At 43.0% G+C, this 25,269-nt stretch overlaps 1 protein-coding gene across 6 annotated transcripts in view; it reads right to left on the reverse strand.

Annotated features, from left to right (window-relative positions):
- LOC110501627 (B-cell CLL/lymphoma 9 protein) overlaps nt 1–16,913 on the reverse strand; it is a 34,620-nt gene extending 17,707 nt beyond the window's left edge. For 2 of the 6 annotated variants that reach the window (XR_002470230.2, XM_021579321.2), the window contains exons 1-4: nt 16,572–16,913; nt 14,909–15,089; nt 10,919–10,991; nt 4,021–4,462 (exon numbers count right to left, since the gene is read on the reverse strand). Coding sequence is in view for 4 of the 6 variants with exons in the window: in XM_021579321.2 (XP_021434996.2) it covers nt 4,021–4,319 (299 nt within the window). In the remaining 2 variants the exon portion in view is untranslated. Of the gene's footprint in view, nt 1–27; nt 596–4,020; nt 4,463–10,918; nt 10,992–14,908; nt 15,090–15,874; nt 16,191–16,220; nt 16,547–16,571 lie in introns of those variants that run through there. The other 4 variants (XM_021579322.2, XM_036958985.1, XM_021579323.2 and 1 more) reach the window with 4 other exon arrangements.
- Between the last annotated feature and the right edge of the window lie 8,356 nt (nt 16,914–25,269).

Genomic DNA, 25,269 nt, shown 5'->3' on the forward strand with positions numbered 1-25,269 from the left:
TCTAGTCAGACTGCAATCACTCCTCACCTCTAGTCTGAAACTTCCATCATTGAAGTTGTTTGTGGTGAGGAGGGGCGGAGAAGAGTTTTACAAAACAAAGTCATCCGCGATTGGATCTTCTAACCCAGTGGTCACCGAAAGGCATTCCTAGTCGATCACCAAACATTTCTCAAAAAAACACGATTAAGATTTGCGATCATGTTTTTTAATTCGTCTTGTACTGTTTACGGTAGATGCACTCGATTCAACTCACCTGCGCGTCGAGTAGGCGAAGTGTTCCCATTTTATGTGTCTAAAGGTACAAACTGACATCCCGGCGGGCCCGGAGAGCAAATCAAGTGCACTATATTGGCCACAGTCTACCGCTGGCCAATCGGATGGCTCAGTGTAACGTAGCGGACATAAAAGAAAGCTACAGCGAAGTTGATACCGTGAGATTTCAAAGCTTTTAAAAACAATGACTAGAGCGACTGTCAACAAATACAGCAAAGAGCTGCTGTTTTTATGAGTGAGTTCATGTTTTAAGTTCTTACTCAGCACTGTCAACACTTTTTATAAGCCATAAAATGCTCAATTCTTCCAACTTCCACTCGCGCTACAACCAGCATTGTAGCTGTAATGAAAGAGTAGGAACGTATCGATAGGCTTGCGTTGTTATTTGCAGCTTGGGTCTATATTTCACTTTCTCTGTTCATAGGAGTAACAACATGAATTTGTGCACGAGGCAGAAATAATGCAGTGCGACTTCAGTTTCGCCATCAGCTGGAAACCGGTGTCCCTTTTTGGTCAATGTCAGCGGAGGAAAGGGAGAGCGGAGGGACATTGAGAGGCGGACCCTCAGTCTGCTGCTCTCTTCCTCCACTGAGACTCACTATCAGATGCAGGCACCATCAGCCCAGTACAATTAGAATAAAAAGCACATTATTTAAATGTATGGTCACTCAGCTGTGCCTCACAAGTAATACAACAACTGATCTATTACCGGTGCGATAATACAGCCTACCTCAAATGTTGAAATATCATTGAAAATAATTGCCTGAACAACAATGATTTGGCAGGGCAATTCAAGCAAAGCTAATATGCGGTGATAATGTATTGGGCCTATAGCCTAGTAAACCTACTGCACAAACCTCATTGCTACAGTACTGTTTTTAATTGGCTAATGTTACATATGCTTATGTTTTTTAAGTCATGTTAATTCTAAAAATCTTGGCTGTAGATCTCGGCTTGCATTTTGACTCAGAAAGTCATCTTGGCTCAAAAAGATTGGTGACCACTAGTCTAACCAATCTGAGCATCAAAGCCAATGACAAATTGTCAAACAGCCGCTTAACCCATGTGTGTTCTAGCTCTGGCTCAACCTATTGGTTTCTGAACCAATTAGAAGGCCCCGAATGTGTTAGCAGTCGCTGAAGGGTCGGACAGGTACTCCGGTCCAGACTCATTGCAGAGAAGAAACTAACGTCTGTGGGCGTGGCATAGGGTTTCGGCCGGAGCAAGGAGTGTGTGTGTAGCCAGGCAATCCTCTCTCCTCCTTCTCAAAACACAGATCAAAGGTCCCTCCCCTCTGATTTTCTCCTCCGATGGGTTTTGAGAAGGAGGCAACGAGAGGAGTATGCAATTAAGATTCTCCCACAGTCTCTGTTAGTTCTCTTACTTCCCCACCACGACTTGTTTCCCCTAGAAAAGCAGTGGTGGCAAAGGTCGCAGGAAAAAGGTGGGGAGATAGAAGTACAGTTCTGGTGACTTCTTAAAAAGGACATTCTACTCAAACGATTCCAAATTATTTTATTTTGAGTTTTTAAAGTCAGACTTTTAGAGAACAACTTTACATTTGACACAACATCCTAATTGTTATTAATATTTTAAATGATTTTGAATAAGCATGAATTATTCAACCGAGAAAAACTTTCAATTACAAAGTATGTAATTTCCCTTTCAAGACACCATTGCCCTGTGAAGAGTTTTGTTGTGCAGTTGTTCCTAAACCATGCTACAAACTCTAGTTGTAATTGCCTTTTTTAATGGTGCCATGCGTGCAATTACATTAAGAAATGTTGGACATTGACTGATTATCAGAATGCATGTTTCTCTCCCTGTGGCACCCGCAACTTGAATGCACCTCCCGTTAAAGCCATTTTACTATGGGGTTGTCTGATTTTGCTGTTCTTTACTAGTCTTGTTGACAGAGGAAAAGTAAATGTGGACAATTCTAGCATCTTCAAAGTGAATCTTGGCAGAAATATTTTTATGTTCCTTTTTTGTTGTTGTGTGGCGGCATCAATTTAGTGAGTACAGGGAAAACACTTGACACAACCAGGGACACAGAGGGGAAACAGGCCAGAGTCTGGAGCTAGAGTTAATGCCCAGTGAACAGACTCCTGACTGAGGAGTCTCAGTTGGAAAAGAGGCCAGAGAGTCAGACGGCTGGCTGGGAGTGGACCAAACTGACCTCTTGTCCCATCAACCCCTCCCCATCTCCCCCTACCTCTTTCCTCACTCCGCTCTTTCCATTGCTGGGAGGAGAGACTGCCAGAGTAGTGAATCACACACACACAAAACCTAACGTGTGCAGACTAATACATAAACACACACACACACTCCTTCAGCAGCTCTATTTGTATGGAGGCACCCTAATTGAAAAACAGACTAAAAACAGTAGGCCTACTGTGTTCAAGACTTACGCTGTGGGAAATCCCCCAACCTACCATGATCCATCATTATAGCTACTAACCACTGTGCTGTACATACATCATCATTATAGCTACTAACCACTGTGCTGTACATACATCATCAGCCAATACCTACAGTTAGACCAGTGGTCACCAACCTTTTCTGAGTCAGAGTAATCCTATGCAACATTAGCCAATTAAAAACAGTACTGTAGCAATGAGGTATGTGCAGTAAGCTATAGGCCCAATACATTATCACTGCATATTGGCTTTGCTTGAATTGTCAATACATTGTTGTTGACCTTATTAAAAAAAGAAATATATATATCATTTTATTTTCAACATTTGAGGTAGGCTGTACAGCTGCAGTGCTTGTTGTAGCGCAAGCAGGAAGAACCCGCATTGTATGGCTTATAAAAGTGTGGAATACAAAGTGTTGACAATGCTGAGTAAGAACTCACAGTTCTCCCTCATAAAACCACCATTTTGCTGTATTTGTTGACCGTCTCTCTAGTCAGGGTTTTAAAAGCTCACAGTATCAACCTTGCTGTAACTTTCTTTTAAGTCTGCTACGTTACTGCAGACCCAGCAATCTGAGCCATCCGATTGGCCAGCGGTAGGCCTATAATGCACTTGATTTGTTCTCCGGGCCCCCCTGGGAAGGCAGAGTTTGTAGCTTCAGACACATGAAATGGTTCAAAATTTGAACACGTCGCCAACCCGGCGCGCAGGGCAGCTGAATCGGGTACACCTACTGCCAACAGCACGAGATGAAAAATAGGAATGCAAGGCTTTATTGTTTGAGAGAAATATTTGGTGATCGACTAGGAATGCCTTGTAGATCACAGTTGGTATAGGCAAGTATAGGCACAGTACAGACAGACCGAGGGACGGGAAACACACACACCATTTTCTCACTGGTCAATAGTGAGGTAGGAATAATGTCTGCCAGAGTATTATATTTGGCTCGGATCACAACCATGTACAACTGACAGGGGCAGTTCTTCACAACCATAGGCCAGAGACACAGACCATAATAATCTGGCGGAGAGGAGGATCAGGGCGGCTGCTTCTCAGTGGCCATGAGAAAAGTACAGCTCAGGAGAACAGGACACTTCCAACTGGCAGAGACAGCCCCATACCACACCCTATTGACACACACAGCTGAGAGAGAGAGAGAGGGATGGCAGGCATTTGGCAGGGCAGATGCTGATTTTCAGTGGCTCCAGAAACATGAGTCAGCAGAGAGAAGATCCAAACACAGTGTACTCCCTGACCCCAGGACACACACCACTTTTACTACTACTACTTTACACAGACAGACACACGTACACTCGCTCTCCCTCACCTCTGTGTGTTGGTGGATGGGGAGTTCTTCAGTCTGTTGTGATGAATGGAGGGGGCTCCCAGCACCACAGAGCAGGGTGGGGTGATGAGCTGGTGGGGGCTGCCTGTGTGTGTGTGAGGGGCTTTCCCTCTGCCGTTCCCTCGGCCACCCGAACCTGGAATACTGTTCCCGATATTCCCAAGATTCCCCCGGCTGTCCTTGGCCTCCTCTCGTTCCTTCTTCCCTCGCTCTTTCTTGCTGAAGTGTGTTGCTGCCGTCCCTCCTGCTGTGGCAGGCCTTTCCTCCTGGACCTCCAACATGCTCTGTGTGTGTGTGTGTGTGTGAGTGAGTGTGTCTCAATAAGACTGTGTGTGTGTCAGAGAGAGTGTGTGTTTCTGTGTGAGGAAGAGAGTGGGTTCGTGCATGAAGTTTCCCCAAGAGGCTCTCACAGCCCTTGGGCACTCTGTGGAGAGAAGACAGAATACAAATGTAAGGACACCTTTACAACAATTGTCATTGCAGTTACATGGTCATTGGTTATCACATTTGAAAATAATTATGTTGTGTATCATCCTTTCTGGTAGAAGTGATGGGAGTCCCTGAATGTGGTTGACTGGGGGAAACACAGAATACTAATGGAAGCTCCACTGACTAAGCTCTCAATTATGACTGCCTGGATTCTTATTGACCACAGAGCCCACACCGGTAATTGCACTGTGTGCGTGTGTGTGTGTGTGCATGCGTGTTTGCGTATGCATTCTATGATGCAGCAGTGTGTGTGTGTTTGCCTGTGAGTGCATATGCATTCTGTTGCAGCAGTGTGTGTGTTTGCCTGTGAGTGCATATGTATTCTGTTGCAGCAGTGTGTGTTTTATCCCCCTCTGGTAATGACATGAGAATCCACAGTGAGCAGCACAGTCAGATCACACTGTCATCCCGCAAATATTTAGGAACTCCTCCAAAACACTCATACTGTAACCGGCTCCAGAGATCCACGGGGGGGGGGGGGCTCCTGGGACTGGAATTAACAGACAATCTCACACTGTTAGCTGCTCCTACATGGGCTAACTATACACTACTGTACAGGGTTGTGTGTGTGTACAGCGAGAGAGAACTCCATAGGGACAGAGAGACCGACAGTGCTTTCAGAAAGTATTCACACCATTTCACTTTTCCACATTTAGTTGTTACAGCTTGAATTCAATTGAGATTTTGTGTCACTGATCTACCCATAAAGTCAAAATGGGCATTTTGTTTGCAGAAATGTTTTGAAAAACTTTTTTTTTCTTTCTTTGAAATGTCTTGAGTCTATAAGTATTCAATCCATGTGTTATGGCAAGCCTAAATATGTTCAAGAGTAAACATGTGCTTAACATATTGCAAAACAAATTGTGGTAATAGTAGTTAACATGATTTTTGAATGACTACCTCACACATACAGATAATTGTGCGGTCCCTCAATCGAGTAGTGAATTTCAAGCAAAAATTCAACCACAAAGACCAGGGAAGTTTTTCAATGCCTAGCAAAGATGGGCACCAATTTGTAGATGTGTAAAAAAAGATATACACTTTTGAGCATGGTGAAATTATTAATTACACTACGAATGGTGTATCAATACACCCAGTCACTACAGGCATCCTTCCTAACTCAGTTGCCAGAGAGGAAGGAAACTGATCAGGGATTTTACCATGAGGCCAGTGGTGATTATAAAACATAGTTTAATGGTTGTGATATTTATATTTATATATATAAATAAAAAAACTGAGGATGGATCAACATTGTAGTTACTTCACAGTACTAACGTAAAATGACAAAGTTGAAAGAAGAAAACCTTTACAGAATACAAATATTTCACAACATGCATCCTGCTTTTTGTCCTGAATACAAAGCATTGTTTGGGGCAAATCCAAACCATCACTGAGTACCACTTCATATTTTCAAACATTGTGCTGTCTGCATCATGTTATGGGTATGCTTGTCATCGGTCAATATAAGCACAGGCAAAATCCTAGAGGAAACCCTGGTTCACTCTGCTTTCCAACAGACACTGTTTCAGCAGGACAAAAACAATAACTTAAAACACAAGGCTAAATCTACACTGGAGTCGCATACCAAGACGGCATTGAATGTTCCAGAGTGGCCTAGTTAGTTTTGAAATTGGCTTGAAAATCTATGACAAGACTTAAAAATGGCTGTCTAGCAATGATCAACTTGACAGAGCTTGAAGAATTTTTTAAAAGAATAATGGGCAAATATAGTCTACTGGAAAAAATATATAAAATGCAACATATAAATTGTTGGTCCCATGTTTCATGAGCTGAAATAAAAGATCCCAGAACTGTTCCATATGCACAAAGAGTTCATTTCTCTCAAATGTTTAGTTTTCACCTGTTAGTGAGCATTTCTCCTCCACACACACACACACACACACACACACACACACACACACACACACACACACCCCATGTGACACTTAAATAAAGTCCACCTGTATGCAATCTAACTAATTATGTGACTTCTGAAGGTAATTGGTTGCACCAGATCTTATTTAGGGGCTTCATTGCAAAGGGAGTGAATACAAATACACGCACCACTTTCCCATTCTTATATTTTTTTTAAAACAAGTAATTTTTTTTAAATTTCACTTCACCAATTTGGACTATTTTCTGTATGTCCATTACATGAATTCCAAATAAAAATCCATTTCAATTACAGGTTATAATGCAACAAAATAGGAAAATACTTTTGCAAGGCACTGTATGCTGAGGAAAACCTAGTGTATTTACAAAGAAACTCGTTCTGCCTGAGCCTTAGAATAGCAAAACCACTCTGTCTTTCCTGTTGTAGCTAGATATACTCACTTCAGTCTTACACACACACACACACACACACAGCAGGAACTGTCAATCACCCTCTCCCTCCAATCACACACTAACGAGACGCTAATTGGGCCGCTTGCTGACATTCCTATCACACAGAACAAACACGCAGCACCCACCACACACACAAGCAACCACTAAAGCCTTGTTCACACTGGCAGTTTGAAGTGACTCAAATAAAAATATGCATATCTGATTAGAATCTGTTATTCTTCCTGCCAAAAAGCACATGTAATCGGATATTTCAAGCCACAAATCTGATTATTGGCCATGCGGCTTGTGTCTAAACGGTCAAATCGGATTTATTTGTTCTTTAGACTGATATTTGGCATATTTTGTTGTGTTTATATTTTTGTTGAATATAAGCAAGCATACGTACATACAGAACAAGAATATAAACAATACATGTAAAGTGTTAGTCCTATGTTTTATGATCTGAAATAAAAGATCCCAGAAATATTTCACACACACAAATAGCTTATTTCTCTCAAATGTAGTGACCAAAACATACACAATGTGTTTCATGTTTAGTGAGTTTGCAGGCCATGGAAGAAGTGGGACATTTTCAGCTTCCAGAAATTGTGCACAGATCCTTGCGAAAAGGGGCTGTGCAATATATTCTGAAACATGAGGTGATGGTGGCAGATGAATGGCACGACAATGGGCCTCAGGATCTCATCACGGTATCTCTGTACATTCAAATTGCCATAGATAAAATGCAATTGTGTTCATAGTTTGTAGCTTATGACTGCCCATACCATAACCCCACAGCAACATGGGGCACTTTGTTCACAACGTTGACATCAGAAAACCGCTCGCCCACACGACGCCATCTGCCCGGTAGAGTTGAAACCGGAATTAATCTGTGAAGACGACACTTCTCCAGCATGCCAGAGGCCATTGAAGATGTGCATTTGTCCACTGAAGTCGGTTACGACGTCGAACTGCAGTCAGATCAAGATCCTGACGACGAGCACGCAGATGAGCTTCCCTGAGAAGGTTTCTGGCAGTTTTGCAAAAAATTCTTCATTTGTGCAAACCCACTGATTCATCAACTGTCTGGTCTCAGATGATCCCGCAGGTGAAGAAGCCGGATGCGGAGGTCCTGGGCTGCAGGTGAAGAAGCCGGACGCGGAGGTCCTGGGCTGCAGGTGAAGAAGCCGGACGCGGAGGTCCTGGGCTGCAGGTGAAGAAGCCGGACGCGGAGGTCCTGGGCTGCAGGTAAAGAAGCCGGACGCGGAGGTCCTGGGCTGCAGGTGAAGAAGCCGGCTGCGGAGGTCCTGGGCTGCAGGTGAAGAAGCCGGCTGCGGAGGTCCTGGGCTGCAGGTGAAGAAGCCGGCTGCGGAGGTCCTGGGCTGCAGGTGAAGAAGCCGGATGCGGAGGTCCTGGGCTGCAGGTGAAGAAGCCGGATGCGGAGGTCCTGGGCTGCAGGTGAAGAAGCCGGATGTGGAGGTCCTGGGCTGGCGTGGTTACTTGTGGTCTGCAGTTGTGGTGCCGGTAGACGTACTGCAAAATTCTCTAAAACGACATTGGAGGCAGCTTATGGTAGTGAAATTAACATTAAATTCTCTGGCAACAGCTCTGGTTGACATTCATGTAGTCAGCGTTCCAATTGCATGCTCCCTCAAAACTTGAGACATCTGTGGCATTGTGTTGTGTGACAAACTTTCACATCATAGAGTGGCCTTTTATTGTCCACAGCACAAGGAAGCACCTTTGTAATAAGCATGCTGTTTAATCAGCTTCTTGATGTGCCACACCTGTCAGGTGGATGGATTATCTTGGCAAAGGAGATATGCTCACAAACAGAGATGTAAACAATTTGAGAGAAATAAGCTTTTTGTGTGCACAGAACATTTCTAGGATATTTTATTTCAGCTCATGAAACATGGGACCAACACCTTACATGTTGTGTTTATATTTTAGTATATAGAGTTAGATACAGTACATCTATATACACACATACACACACACAAAGAGCAGCCCCAGCAAAACAAACACGTATACGGTAACGGATCCTCTCCCACTATTAAACTAACTGATCAGTTAAACAACAAATGTGCTTCATCAGTAAAGAGCCACTGATATAAAGAGTGATTTCCACATTTAAAAAGAGGCAACTTAATTAAGTTTTGAAGTGCAGGTTTATTTCTTTTTTACACAGCTTGCACACAAACACACACTACCCTCTCTTAGCCCCGCTGGCTGTAAATGGCCTGCAGATGTTTCAGCCTCATTTATGCAAATCCAATATCGCAGCTCAGCCAAGAGAGCAGTCGCGCTCTCTCCCTCTAAATAATTTTAAACACTATTTGTTAACACTGTCCCTTGCTTTTCTATCCTCTGCAAGACCATGATTCACTCACACACACACACACACACACACAGCTAAACCTGGATAACCACTGGAACGGCATATTAGACACACTAGTCTTGCACAATGAAAACATATTTACATGTAGCATGTGTCAACCTAGCCTGGATTTTATACAATGCAATAGCACCCCACACACTCCAATTTCAACTGTAGGTACACACACAAGACAATAAAGACAGAAAATACCTTTGACAGACAGAACACAGGCGATAGCAGAAGGAACATTCATCTGTACACTAGCTTCCAGTTCATTTCACTGAGTGTTCTAGTCCTTCCAACCAACATGTCTAAGACAGGGGGATGCCTTCCTCTTCCTGCTCTGATTGGCTGACAGCTGACACCTGGGATCTCACCTGTTCAGGTGACTTCCTGTACCCAGTGCCAGACAGACAACACGCCCTGGAGATAACACACACACGGAACGCACAGAATTCTTGGAACTCAGGATAACAGCTAAATATAGCGCTGTGACGCCAAGGGAGAGGTTTGTGACATACAGGTAACTGCCAAAATAATGGAAACACTTGAGTAAATGAGGGATACAACGTATATTGAAAGCAGGTTCTTCCACACAGGTGTGGTTCCTGGGTTAATTAAGCAATTAACATCCCATCATGCATAGGGTCAAATATAAAAATAGTGCTATCAAGATCATTGGGAAGTCCCTAACCATAACCATTTCAATGGAGTAGGGGATGTCCCAAGGATCCCGAATAGCACGTACCGAATAAAAATGCTGGGTAGGCCATTATTTTAGCTACCATGGATTTGCCCACATATAAATACAATGCCCCCCATCCACAGGGGAAAGGGTGGTCACTGAATGTTATCATGCTCATCAAACAAATGTAAACCATATGCCATGGCAGTCTCAGTAGCCAGATCTCAGCCCAATTGAACACTTTTGGGAGATTCTGAGACAGCCTTTTCCACCACCATCAACAAAGCACCAAATGATGGAATTTCTTGTGGAAGAATGGTGTCACATCCCTCCAATAGAGTTTCAGACACTTGTAGAATCTATGCTGAGGTGCATTGAAGTTGTTCTGGCTCAACACCCTATTAAGACACTTTATGTTGGTGTTTCCTTTATTTTGGCTGTTACCTGTACATAGACAAACACATTCATACGCACACACACATTTATGAGTGAGCTCTTGTTCCTTGTGAATGTGAGCCATGTCAAATGTTTACAGTGAACTCTTCGACTGTTCCGCATACTTAACTCACACATTAAGTATGCGTAGGGGCGGCAGGGTAGCCTTGTGGTTAGAGAGTTGGACTAGTAACCGAAAGGTTGCAAGTTCAAATCCCCAAGCTGACAAGGTACAAATCTGTCCTTCTGCCCCTGAACAGGCATTTAACCCACTGTTCCTAGGCCGTCATTGAAAATAAGAATTTGTTCTTAACTGACTTGCCTAGTTAAATAAAGGTACCAAAAAAAAATATCAGCTTTAGCGCACACACACACGTCTTTCTCTCTCTATCCATCAATGTGCCTGTCTCTAACCATATTAAACTCAACAGATCTAGCTAGTAATGGCCTCTTATAAAGAAAGACTTGCTGTGGTGATGCACACCGGCATCCAGGGCCCTCACTCTCCTCCCCACTGTTACGCTGTAATGTCATGTTTAGGACATGACTATGATCACATCACTCACCATGTCCATCATTGTCATGATATAGATGTGGCCATCCCTGCAGCGGGAAGAGAAACGTGTGTTACTCCAAAACCTGCAGGCAGAAGAGACGGAAAAGGTTACACGAGACACACAGCTGACTCACGACTGACACATCTGCTGTCTGAGCCTGGGCACGGTGCCATGTGTGTGTGTCAGCCAAGCGGGCAGCAGGACTGGCACTCAGCAGCTCTTCTGCTGCTCTGATCTCTGGCTCACACACTTCATCACACATTATCCCTCTCTACCTCACTCACACCCCTCTCTGTTTCTGTTTGAGGGTGTAATATAATTAGTAACATATGATAATACAAAGCACACACTATCACTTTCCTTAACACACAGTTATATCCATCTCAAATACTTGTACGTACACACACACACACACACACACACACACAAACAGCACAGAAGTTGATAACAGACTGAAGTATAATCCTTAACATTCTTTGTTTATTCATGGAGTAGGTACTATAGGTGGAGAGATATTGATTTGATGGTTTCTGACTGCAACTCCAGTGCTTTCAACACACTAGCTCCTGTCTCCTCCCCCCTTTCCCCTCCCTCAGCCATGTTCTCCTTCCATCCCGCAGTTCGCTCCCACACTCCGGCCACATTCCTCCATAGCTCATGCCGTGAGGACTCCCTGTGGCTCAAAGCATTGTGGGAAATCCCAACAGTCGATGGGAGCCTTCGGAGGCCCTGTGCCCCACAGAGACAGACAGAGGGAACACACAGTCCTCTCTACTCCCAAGGAACTGGGTAGGCCCGGCTAAATGTTGGGGACATTGAAATAGCGCAATGCAAATATAAAAAAAAATTGCCATTTGATGTGCAAAACCAACTAAATAAAATGTGTTGGTGCGTTACACACATATAAACATTCCAGTCTATCACGTAAACATTTACGATGGTTTGTCGTACAGCTGGATATAGTGATGTTACATTTATGTGGTCTACTTCTATACTGTACACCTCCCCTCCACCCAATCCTTTACTGGTGAGCAGGAGGAGCAAGTAGTAATGCCTGAAAGAGAGACCATGTAATTGATTAGTGATCCTGGGGAATGGGAGGCGCATGGGGACAGAGAGCAGATTTAGTTAAACTCAGAAACAGAACATGCAATGTGGCCTGTTTTGTGTCTCACACACATTACATACTGCACATACACATCTCCAATAAGGTCCTACTGACCAAACGTGTACAATAAATGGTGTAGAGGTCATATTTGTGCAAGTAATATCTATGATGATCACAAATTCACACACACAACCTTTTCTTCTCTAGCCCAACATTAGCACTGTGGAGAGAACATGAGTCAGGGTCTGTCCCTGAATTAACCCACTTTAACCTGGTGTTTCATTCCCATGGGATTTTAAAAATACTGGCAAAGACCTGTCCAATTAAATGCGCAGGTAGACACAGAACTACACACACAGCATTCAGAAAGTATTCAGACCCCGTTTCAGCCTCATTCTAAAATGTATTAAATTGTTTTTTTTCCCCCCTCATCAATCTACACAATACCCATAATGACAAAGCAAAAACAGGTTTTTAGAAATGTTTGCAAATGTATTATTAATAAAATACTGAAACATCACATTTATATAAGTATTCAGACCCTTTACTCAGCACTTTGTTGAAGCACCTTTGGCAGCGATTACAGCCTCGAGTCTTCTTGGGTATTACGCTATAAGCTTGGCACACCTGTATTTGGGGAGTTTATCCCATTCTTCTCTGCATATCCCCTCAAGAGCTGTCAGGTTGGAAGGGGAGCGTTGCTGCACAGCTACTTTCAGGTCTCTCCAGAGATGTTCGATGGAGTTCAAGTCCTGGCTCTGGCTGGGCCACTTAAGGACATTCAGAGACTTGTCTCGAAGCCTTAGGGTCATTGTCCTGTTGGAAGGTGAACCTTCACACCATTCTGAGGTCCTGGGCACTCTGGAGCAGGTTTTGATCAAAGATCTCTCTGTACTTTGCTCCCTTCATCTTTCCTATCGATGCTGACAAGTCTCTCAGTTCCTGCCGCTGAATAACATCCCCAAAGCATGATGCTGCCACCACCATGCTTCACACCATAGGGATGGTGCCAAGTTCCTCCAGATGTGAAGCTTGGCATTAAGGACAAAGAGTTCAACCTTGGTTTCATCAGACCAAAGAATCTTGTTTCTCATGGTCTGAAAGTCCTTTAGGTCCCTTTTGGCAAACTTCAAGCAGGCTGTCATGTGCCTTTTACTGAGGAGTGGCTTTCTTCTGGCAACTCTACCATAAAGGCCTGATTGGTGTAGTGCTGCAGAGATGGTTGTCCTTCTGGAAGGTTCTCCCATCTCCACAGAGGAACACTGGAGCTCTGTCAGAGTGACCATCGGGTTCTTGGTCACATCCCTGACCAAGGCCCTTCTTCCCCCGATTGCTCAGTTTGGCCGGGCGGCCAGCTATAGGAAGTCTTAGGGGTTCCAAACTTCTTTCATTTAAGAATGATGGAGGCCACCATTTTCTTGGGGCCCTTCAATGCTGCAGAAATATTTTGGTACCCTTCCCCAGATCTGTGCCTTGAAACAATCCTGTCTCGGAGCTCTACGGACAATTCCTTCAACCTCATGGCTTGGTTTTTGCTCTGACATGCACTGTCAACTGTGGGACCGTATATAGACAGGTGTGTGCCTTTCCAAATCATGTCCAATCAATTGCATTTACCACAGGTGAACACCAATCAAGTTGTAGAAACATCAAGGATGATCAATGGAAAAAGGATGGACCTGGGCTCAATTTCGAGTCTCATAGCAAAGGGTCTGAATACTTATGTAAATAAGGTATTTCTGTTTTTTATTTTGAATACATTTGCAAAAATGTCTTCACCTGTTTTCATGTTTGTCTTTATGGGGTATTGTGCGTGTATAGTGATGAGGGAAAAATGTCTTAATTCATTTTAGAATAAGGCTGTAATGTAACAAAATGTGGAAAACGTCAAGGGGTCTGAATATTTTCTGAATGCACTGCGAGAGAGAGAGAGGAGGGGAGGTAGAGGGGAGAGAGAGAGAGGAGTGAGGTAGAGGGGAGAGAGAGAGAGAGGAGGGAGGGAGAGAGAAGAGGGGAGAGAGAGAGAGAGAGAGAGAGAAGAGAGAAAGAAAGAGAGAAGAGAGAAGGGAGAGAGAGAAGAGAGGGGAGAGAAAGAGACGGGTTGGCCTACAACGTCACAAAATGATGCGCATGGATGTGGCTAGAAGCGTTGCTATGATTCTGAACGGTCAGATAGCTAGCTATAACGGCACAAGGCCTTGTGGTGACAAGAAGTCCTGTGGGAAGTCGTAGGTGGATTGTTTCAGCTCGTTGTATCTTATTATTGATGCCATGTCTTGTTATGAGATGTTTTGGCAGATTTAAAAAATATATCATGTAGATGTAAGCCCAAGGAAGAATTGCATTGTTATTGATTACTGCATTGTTGGGTTTAGCGCTTGCAAGAAAACCATTTCACTGTACTTATGTATGTGACATGACTTGAAGACCCCAGGAAGACCTCATCTTTCAAGCTGAAGCACATGATGCATCTCTACCTCTCTCTAAACACACATTTCTCTCCTACTGTTTGACCCCAAGATTTTTACTTGAAAAGCCACGAAGTAAACAAAATAGGAAACATTAGGCCAATTCACTCAGGAGAAAAAAAAAAAATTGTCCTTAATACATCCGTATCCATTTCATCCTGTCATCTTCCTTGCTGTGGTTTTTGGTTAACACTGTAGATTAGATGACAGTGTGGATAGTTTTCTCAGGCAGAAAGCTTTGACCCTCCAGTGTCCTCAGTATGTACAGATCACAGATAGTGCTGCCAGCCCAAAACAATCCAGCCCTGAGTCATCCCTACTCACGGCCTTGAATGTTCAACAGGCATTGAAGCAGGCAAAGGTAGTGTGTGTGTGTGTGAGAGACAGACAGATACAGACAGAGTATAGTGATTGATAGGTTACCTCGGTTGGTCCCCAGCCCCCTCAGCAGGGCCTCATATGGAAATACAGCCCGCGGGTCCTCAGAGTCACAACCTTTGAACCCTGACTCCTCCCACTCAGACAAAGACAGGCTGAAGGCAGGAGTTGATCCTTGCTCTGTCACTGGCAACACCCTCACAGGTCACTGCAGACAAACACACACCTAAGAGAGACAAAGTTTTACTCAACATCCAATCATTTTGACTTCTGTTGCAAAAATACTTGTAACACTGCCAGGAGCGATACAACAGCAGCAATTACTCAAATGTAAACTAGTTCAACCACTCTTCAGTAGAATAGATTATATCTAGGAACTAGTTATCCCTCTCTGGAACTAGCCTAGTTCAATGATTAAATGGTCTCCAGCCTTAGTCCTGGAGAGATACAGGTGTTCAGAATTGTATTTTCTTCCAGACCAGAATGATTACAACTTCACAAATCAACTTATGAGTAATAGTGTATTAGTTGATTCAGATGTGTTAATGTTGGGCTGAAACAAAATAAGCACCATCCAGGGCCAGGGTTGGTGGGGAATACTGGATTAGTAGAGAAAAGACTTCAGCCCAGAAGAGACAGATTAGGGTTCAGGGTAAGCAGTTGTGTGGACTCTAGCCAATCAATAATATGAATTGATCAATTACGTGCCTGGGAGAAACAAACCACAACCCTTGACACACATACAGTCATGCAATGCCACTTAATAATATATCTGGCCTTGGTTAGTTTAAATATCTGGCATCCTGAGTGACATCACTTGATTTCAAATGTCCCAATCGCAGAATAGACTATACAAGAGGCTACAACCAGATAGAGTAATGTAGCTAGCTATACAGTTATAGCCATAAATACACCGTGAAATATATATAAATTGTAGGCCTAGTTTGCAAACGAGTGAAAAACTCCTGAAACAAACGAAATAAGTGACCCCATGAAATCTCAGCGTCTCACTGGCTAACGTTTGGCGTCCTCAGTATTTCAGGGCGCTCCAAACTCCAACTTTTTCCTCCTAAAATAAGTTGTTCCTGTTTCGCCCAAGAACTGGGGGAAGGGAATACTACAGCTCTCTCACACAGCCCCGGCCAGCGCAAACAAAGTCGGCCCCGAGAGGGGGGCTCTCACGGCGGTTGCCACTCGCCACAACCCTGCTTGTCCAAATCAGCGCCCACAGACAGACAATACTTAAAAAGGGGAAACATTATAAGCTTTGTCTAATATAAAAATAGAGCCACTCCCACGACAAGCAGTGTTACATTTTCAACTTCAGTACAGTAACAATGTAGAATGTTATCGTCACCGAATTCGCTTGATCTCAATAGCACGTAGGATAGGTTCTCTGTGTGGATAGCCTAATAGGGTAGGCTACTAAGGATAGGCTAGGCTATACGTTTGTTAGGCCTATAGTGGACCTACAATAGCCTACGCCTTTTTCAAGCAAATATAAATTGTGTTGTATATTGCTTGCGCCGAATTGTATTGAAGAATGTGGCACATGCATGCTGCACCGTAGGCTATTTTCATTTTCGAGAGGCAAGATTGGTACTCCAGTAAAGCGTAAAAAGCCATATTCCTCCGCGCGTAATATCATATCCTGTCAACGTTGTGTGGAATTATCCTCCGTAATCACGAGAAGAAGAAAAAAAATCACCGTTGATGAGAAGAAACGATCTTTCCTTGTCAGACCGGGTACGCTGGGTTTTGTGGCCATCCTTCGGGGACAGAGGTAGGTAGAGCGGATACTGGACTGAGATGTCCCCGGGAGGAGGACCCCCGTGTAGCCTTGCCAGGAGGTGAGCGGCCACAGCGACACTTTCCCCGAAAACTCACCTGGAATAACTCATCCGGCTTGCTTCGCTTAGTAGGCTACGTTCTCTAGCCTAATTGTAGCGATGAAATAGCTACATTATTCGACCAATGTTATAAACAGAAATGTCTCCCCCCCTTTCGCCGTAGCTTCCAGCGGTCCTACTACATTATATCCATAACTAAGATTTCCTGCTGTCTCCCCCGCCCGTCCCAGTGTGTTGGTTTAGTCCGAATTCTATGTAGCAATTCTAGGTCAGGTCTATGTGCCAGTGAGAATGTAACTGTCGGAGAAGGGGACAAGAAATGCCGTCTCAAGACAGAAAACGGGCAAGTAGACTTTTGAAAATTAGAATATTCAACTGGTTTGACGTGAAACCCATTAAACTGTGTGTACGTAGGCTACACAGATATTATCTGCACAATAAAACACACAGCATTCACCGCAGACTGTATGTAGCCTTTTGAGTCTATCCTCATTAAGAATCTACTTCAACCAAACTCCCTCGTCTCCTCTCCTTTCCTGCAATGTCTTTTCATTTGAATCCTACACTCGGTTGAATCCTACTCACAGAATCTACACACAGTTCAATGTGTCTACATCTGGTAGACACATTGATTCAATTATTAAAGTGTCAAAAAGTCTGACACAGAGAGGGAAGGTGATATTAAGAAAAGAGTGACTTCTAAGATATGTTTTTACCAAAAGAGTGAAGAAGAAGATAAGGGTACCTTTCCCCATAATACATAGCCTGCACACAGACACACACACACACAGACACACACACACACACACACACACACACACACACACACACACCAACAAGATGTCATTTCCCTTCTAAATGTAAAATTTTATGGATGAATGACACACACATACACTCAACTGTCCACAAACACACCAATTTATTAAAACCCCAGTTGTTATAATTAAACATTTGGATTACATTTGAAATGTACTGTATCTTGATTACATATTGAAGAGCACCACTCTCAGATTGCTTGTGCTTAATGTTTCTCTTCTCCTGTGAGGCCCCTGACAGCCCCCTGCCCCCTCTCTTTCTTAGTGTGTGTGTGTGTGGGTTCTGATGGACCAGATGATGATTGTTGTGCAGAAAAGTGAGGTAATAATACTTGCATTTTTTACCCGTGAGGCTATGGCAGAGATTATTCCTGAATGACTATCTCCACTTAATTATCATCCTGTGTGTGCATAACATATTACTTGTCACGTGCAAGACAAACCCTTATCACATAATACCATTGCAATAACAATGCATCAACCTAACCACATCCATCAAACCATTCAACAGCTGTTGTACTGTGAGAGTGACAGGGGAGAGTTGTCCTAATACCCATTATTCTCTACCAGCAATCTGACAGACAGAGCGAGAAGACAATCCCACAATATAAAAAGTGGGACAATGCTTTTGTTCATCTGGAGTGCTTTTACTGATTGGAACGATAAAAAATGATGCTTTGGTTCGTTCAACCTATTAAATTTGTATGAAATCAAATAACAAATTTGACAGATCAATGTGATTTAAAAAAATGCAATGACGGCTTCTAAATCACTTTCACCACCTCAAGGCATGCACATTGAATAGCAGTGGGGGCAATGTAGCAGCAACAGCCTATTAGAAGAGTTGGAGGCGTGGCTTTCAGTTTGTTCTTTTTGCCCAATCATGAGAGTGAATGTTATTCCAATTAATGTGGTCTATTATAGTCATTATTCAAACTAATTTTGTACACTGTCAGCATCTGTAAGGATACAAGTGCATGTCATATTAAAGAGCCCATAAGGTTTCTATGTTAAAGGAATACTTTTGTCCAGTATGAATAATTTGCCCAGTATGAAGGAAGTTTCATGAGCAAATGCTAACTATTGTTAGCACGATGACTAGAAGTGTATGGTTATCTGCTAGTACCCATAGACTTCCAGTCATTGCGCTAGGGCTGGTTAGCAAACTGCACGCAGGGACATAAAAATGGTATCCACGAGTTGGATACCATCTGACTGGGAAAGTAGATAAAGGGCTTCACTGCCAAAATCCTGAAGTATCCCTTTTAAGGTAGTCAATGCTTGGTTACCATAGTGTGGCTACTAAATGTGAAAGTCTTGTGAAAAGAATATGTTTGGAAACATTATTTCAAGTTGGTTAATTAAATAACTCGATTTCTTGATTTACAGGGAATGTATTTAATTGCTTGTAACTCAATTAAATAACTAAATTCATTACAAATTTAAAAGTGATCTTGCAACAAGATTTTTTTTAAACTGGGTTGTATTTATATGAAATATAGTTTGTATTAGTTATTTATTAGGTTTAATCAAAGAGGAAAAGTAAGTTGAGTGTTAAAAAAATAGGCTGCACCTTGAAATATACACTGCTCAAAAGAATAAAGGGAACACTAAAATAACACATCCTAGATCTGAATGAATGAAATATTCTTATTAAATACTTTTTTCTTTACATAGTTGAATGTGCTGACAACAAAACCACACAAATTATCAATGGAAATCAAATTTATCAACCCATGGAGGTCTGGATTTGGAGTCACACTCAAAATTAAAGTGGAAAACCACACTACAGGCTGATCCAACTTTGATGTAATGTCCTTAAAACAAGTCAAAATGAGGCTCAGTAGTGTGTGTGGCCTCCACGTGCCTGTATGACCTCCCTACAACGCCTGGGCATGCTCCTGATGAGGTGGCGGATGGTCTCCTGAGGGATCTCCTCCCAGACCTGGACTAAAGCATCTGCCAACTCCTGGACAGTCTGTGGTGCAACGTGGCGTTGGTGGATGGAGCGAGACATGATGTCCCAGATGTGCTCAATTGGATTCAGGTCTGGGGAACGGGCGGGCCAGTCCATAGCATCAATGCCTTCCTCTTGCAGGAACTGCTGACACACTCCAGCCACATGAGGTCTAGCATTGTCTTGCATTAGGAGGAACCCAGGGCCAACCGCACCAGCATATGGTCTCACAAGGGGTCTGAGGATCTCATCTCGGTACCTAATGGCAGTCAGGCTACCTCTGGCGAGCACATGGAGGGCTGTGCGGCCTCCCAAAGAAATGCCACCCCACACCATGACTGACCCACCGCCAAACCAGTCATGCTGGAGGATGTTGCAGGCAGAACGTTCTCCACGGCGTCTCCAGACTCTGTCACATCTGTCACGTGCTCAGTGTGAACCTGCTTTCATCTGTGAAGAGCACAGTGGCGAATTTGCCAATCTTGGTGTTCTCTGGCAAATGCCAAACGTCCTGCACGGTGTTGGGCTGTAAGCACAACCCCCACCTGTGGACGTCGGGCCCTCATACCACCTTCATGGAGTCTGTTTCTGACCATTTGAGCAGACACATGCACATTTGTGGCCTGCTGGAGGTCATTTTGCAGGGCTCTGGCAGGGCTCCTCCTGCTCCTCCTTGCACAAAGGCGGAGGTAGCGGTCCTGTTGTTGGGTTGTTGCCCTCCTACGGCCTCCTCCACGTCTCCTGATGTACTGGCCTGTCTCCTGGTAGCGCCTCCATGCTCTGGACACTACGCTGACAGACACAGCAAACCTTCTTGCCACATCTCGCATTGATGTGCCATCCTGGATGAGCTGCACTACCTGAGCCACTTGTGTGGGTTGTAGACTCCGTCTCATGCTACCACTAGAGTGAAAGCACCGCCAGCATTCAAAAGTGACCGAAACATCAGCCAGGAAGCATAGGAACTGAGAAGTGGTCTGTGGTCACCACCTGCAGAACACCTCCTTTATTGGGGGTGTCTTGCTAATTGCCTATAATTTCCACCTGTTGTCTATTCCATTTGCACAACAGCATGTGAAATTTATTGTCAATCAGTGTTGTTTCCTAAGTGGACAGTTTGATTTCACAGAAGTGTGATTGACTTTGGAGTTACATTGTGTTGTTTAAGTGTTCCCTTTATTTTTTTGAGCAGTGTAGGTTTGGTAATCATCAAACAAAACATGTGGCATTGAATAATATATTTTGTTTCAACACATATTCTATTTTCAATTGAGAACCTAGCTAACTCATTTACTTGTAAACAGTTGAAGTATTTTATTTTTTACAATGCATGCTTTTAGAGGAGGTATAGTAAACAACAGAGCTGAGAGAAATGCCAGGGGACTTCAGAACTCCACAACAGCACATAGGACACAGCCGATTCAATTATTGAAGCAGCCTGTGGATAGTGCTATAAAATAATCCACCAAAAAATATCACAGAGATGGGAGTGGATGGTGAGTGGATGAGTGAAGAGGGTATCTGTACAGGAGAACACAGACTGCAGGACAGGGGTTGTGTCTTGTGTCAGGGTTGGGTTTCTTTGTCATGAACACAGAAATGATGTCATATAAGAGAGGGAAGAGCCAAGTGAAACACGGATTTCAGAAACAAATCCAGAGATATTCTGTGTTTGACTGACATTCTCAGATTTGCTCGCTGTCCTTTTACACACAGATACAGACAAGTGAACAACAGAAGCTAAATAGCAGAAGCTCCCCTGGGTTCTTAGACTAGCGCTGCATATTTGTGACTTTTGACTGAGGCCATGGTTATATTAGACATGTTGGTGCATGTTAGTGCCGATCTGTGACAGAGCATAAAACTGTATACAGATCTCTCTCTTTCTCCCCCTCTGGATTTACACTGAGTGTACAAAACATTAGGAACAATTGCTCTTTCCATGACATAGACTGACCAGATGAATCCAGAGGAAAGCTATGATCCCGTATTGATGCCACTTGTTAAATCCACTTCAATCAGTGTAGGTGAAGGGGAGAAGACAGGGTAAATAATGATATTTAAGCCTTGAGACAATTGAGGCATGGATTGTGTGTGAGTGCCATTCAGAGAGTGAATGGCCAATACATAATATGTAAGTTCCTTTGAACAGGGTATGGGAGTAGATGCCAGGCACATAGGTTTGTGTCAAGAACTGCAACACTGCTGGGTTTTTCATGCTCAATATTTTCCCATGTGTATCAAGAATTGTCCACCACCCAAAGGACATCCAGCCAACTTGACACAACTGTAGGAAGCATTTGAGTCAACATCGGCCAGCATCCCTGTGGAATGCTTTCAAAACCATTTAGAGTCCATGCTCCAAAGAATTGAGGCTATTCTGAGGGCAAAAGAGTGGGGTGCAACTCAATATTAGGAAGGTGTTCTTAATGTTTTGTGCACTCAATATAAGCCTAGACTGTGTGTGTGTGTCTGTGTGATAAGTCCACTGTTTAGTAACAGCAGACTGGCAGTATTCCCAGACTGGGATGCATTAGACATGCACACTAGCAGAGCTTTCCAGGCCGCTGTTCTGACTCTCCAGCGTTCCCAATCTGGCTGCTTCATTGGCTGAGAAGTTGGAACACACTGAGGAAACAGGACAACAGGCTCCACCTCCTGTCCTAAACTCAAACAAAATATGTATCATATATTTAGATTTGGGCTACGTACATAAAAATTGGTGGAATACTTCGGTGATTCCTTGACTGGTTCAGTGTGTGTGTATTTGTTGGTGTAGGTGTACGTTCATGAGTGTTGTGGTCTGTTATATGTGTCTGATCGGTCTTTGTCTCGGTCTGACTATCTATATTTGTACTGTGTGTGTGTGTGTGTGTGTGCACGCACGTGTTTAAGCAGGACACCAACATTGACTCTTATCACATTACCATCTGCATTATTTAAGGCTTTAGTAAATTCTGCTATGCAGGGAGACATGCTGTAGACACACTGACAGGGAAAGGGGGCGGCGGAAGAGAAAAGGAGAGAGAGAGAGATCTTCTTATTAAGGACCTATAGAGAACAGTACTCACGCTGCTGCTCTCCAAGACCAGATGAGGACATACTAATCGATGACCTATTCACGCCCCAGTCTGCCCAGTGAGGGGTCTTCAAGGATCCGCCATACATGATGGGATGAGGCGGTACCCGGTCCTTGCACTGCTGTTCCCTAAAGAAGCTCGGGTTGGCTACTCCACACACATGAAAAGGGGCTTTATTGTCAAAATAGAGGGATTTTTCCTCACCAACCAACACAATGACTCTCATTTCAATGCCCCTTCAATACAGAAAGACACAATAGACATAACAGGCCCAAAACACCTCATCTTTGCTAACAGAAACCCATCTATATCCATGCCTGTATCCTCAGACTAGTCCCTGCTGTTGATGTTTTGGTTCTGGAGGTATTGGATTTGTTTAGTGAGTTCATTAGCATATTCTGCAGTGGTGAGAGCAGCCTCACTCAACAGGGTTATCAAAATACTGAGACAGTGAGCTCACTCACACACCGATGAGGTCACACACTGGAGCTCCGCTGTCAGACCAATCATCAGGCAGCCATTATCATGGTTTGCAGTGTTGCTATGAGTAACAGTCAAGCAACACTACAGAGATCCTCACTGATGGTTAATACAGAATCTTCTATTCTATTTGACAGTTGTCCTGGATTCTACAAGCACTAGGCCTATAAGATCCACTCTGGGGAGATTCTGCTTTATTGACCTTTCTCCCTACTTTCTTTCTCAAACTGTTGAATTTGAATCCATTTCACTGTTATGTGTCTCTTCAAACTGAAAATACTCATAGCACTTTTTCACCAACAGTCACATGAATTGAAATGTATTTTATTCCTTTGCTCTCATTTACAGTTTCTCTCCATCCTGCTTTCCTTCCCCATCCCTCTCTTTGTTGAGTCTCTCCCAGCAGTCTTTTTTGTCTGTTCTGTTCCCCTCAGCAGGTACAGTGCCTTCAGAAAGTATTCATACCCCCTGACTTAATCCACATTTTGTTGTATTATAGCCCAAATTTAAAATGTATAGTTTTCTCACCGATCTACATATAATCAATACCCCATAATGAAAAGTGAACATTTATTTTTTTGAAATTGTTGCACATTTATTAAAAATGAAGTACAGAAATATTGAATTTACCAAAGTATTCACACCCCTGAGTCAATACTTTGTAGAAGCACCTTTAGCAGCGATTACAGCTGTCTTTCTGGGCAAGTCTCTGAAGAGCTTTCTACACCTGGATTGGGCGACGTTTGCCCATTATTCTATTCAAAATTCTTCAAGCTCTGTCAAATTTTCAGGTCTTGACATAGATTGTCAAGAAGATTTAAGTCCAAACTGTAACTCGGCCCCTCCAGAACATTCACTGTCTTCTTGGTAAGCAACTCCAGTGTAGATTTGGCCTTTTTAGGTTATTGTCCTGTTGAAAGGTGAATTAATCTCCCAGTGTCTGGTGGAAGCAGACTGAATCAGGTTTTCCTATAGGATTTTACCTGTGTTTAGCTCCATTCCATTTATTTTTGTATCCTGAAAAACTCCCCAGTCCTTAACAATTGGGTTAGGGTAGCCTAGCGGTTAGAGCGTTGGACTACTAACCGAAAGGTTGCAAGATCAAATCCCTGAGCTGACAAGGTAAAAATATGTTGTTCTGCCCCTGAACAAGGCAGTGGCCACTGTTCCTAGGCCGTCATTGAAAATAAGAATGAGTTTTTAACTGACTTGCCTAGTTAAATGAAGGTAACATTTAAAAAATACAAATAGATAAAAAACATGATGCAGTCACCACTCTGCTTGAAAATATGGAGTGTGGTGTTCAGTAATGTGTTGTATTGGATTTGCCCCAAACATAACACTTTGTATTCAGGAGAAAAAGTTGCTTTGCCACATTTTTTGCAGAATTATTTTAGTCTCTTGTTACAAACAGAATGCATGTTTTGGAATATTTTTAATCTGTACAGGCGTCCTCCTTTTCACTCTGTCAATTAGGTTAGTATTGTGGAGTAACTACAATGTTGTTGATCCATCATCAGTTTTCTCCTATCACAGCCATTCAACTCTGTAACAGTTTTAAAGTGGCCTCATGGTGAAATCTCCTTCTTCTCCGGCAACTGAGTTAGGAAGGATGCCTGTATCTTTGTCGTGACTGGGTGTATTGATATACCATCCAAAGTGTAATTAACAACTTCATAATGCTCAAATGGATATTCAATGTCTGCTTTTTTATTTTTACCCATCCTACCAATAAGTGCCCTTCTTTGCGAGGCATTGGAAAACCTCCTGGGTCTTTGTGGTTGAGTCTGTGTTTGAAATTCACTGCTCAACTGAGGACCTTTTATCTACATGTGTGGGCTACAGAGATGATGTAGTCATTCAAAAATCATGTAAAACACTATTATTGCACACAGAGTGAGTCCATGCAACTTATGTTACATGTTTAGCAAATGTTTACTCCTGAACGTATTTAGGGTTGCCATAACAAAGGGGTTGAATACTAATTGACTCAAGACATTTCAGCTATTCAATTTTAATTCATTTGTAAAAGAAAATGTGAAAAACATAATTACACTTTGACATTATGGGGTATTGTAGGTAGGACAGTGATCAAAAAAATCTAAAGCTAATCAATTTTAAATTCAGGCTTTAACAACAAAATGTGGAAAACCCACACTAACACACAGTTATATTAACAGTATTGCACTTTTCATGTAGCCTAATTCTGGCCACCTAATAGCCA

This window comes from Oncorhynchus mykiss, chromosome 22, assembly GCF_013265735.2.
Source record: "Oncorhynchus mykiss isolate Arlee chromosome 22, USDA_OmykA_1.1, whole genome shotgun sequence".
NCBI classification, from domain to species: Eukaryota; Metazoa; Chordata; class Actinopteri; order Salmoniformes; family Salmonidae; genus Oncorhynchus; species Oncorhynchus mykiss.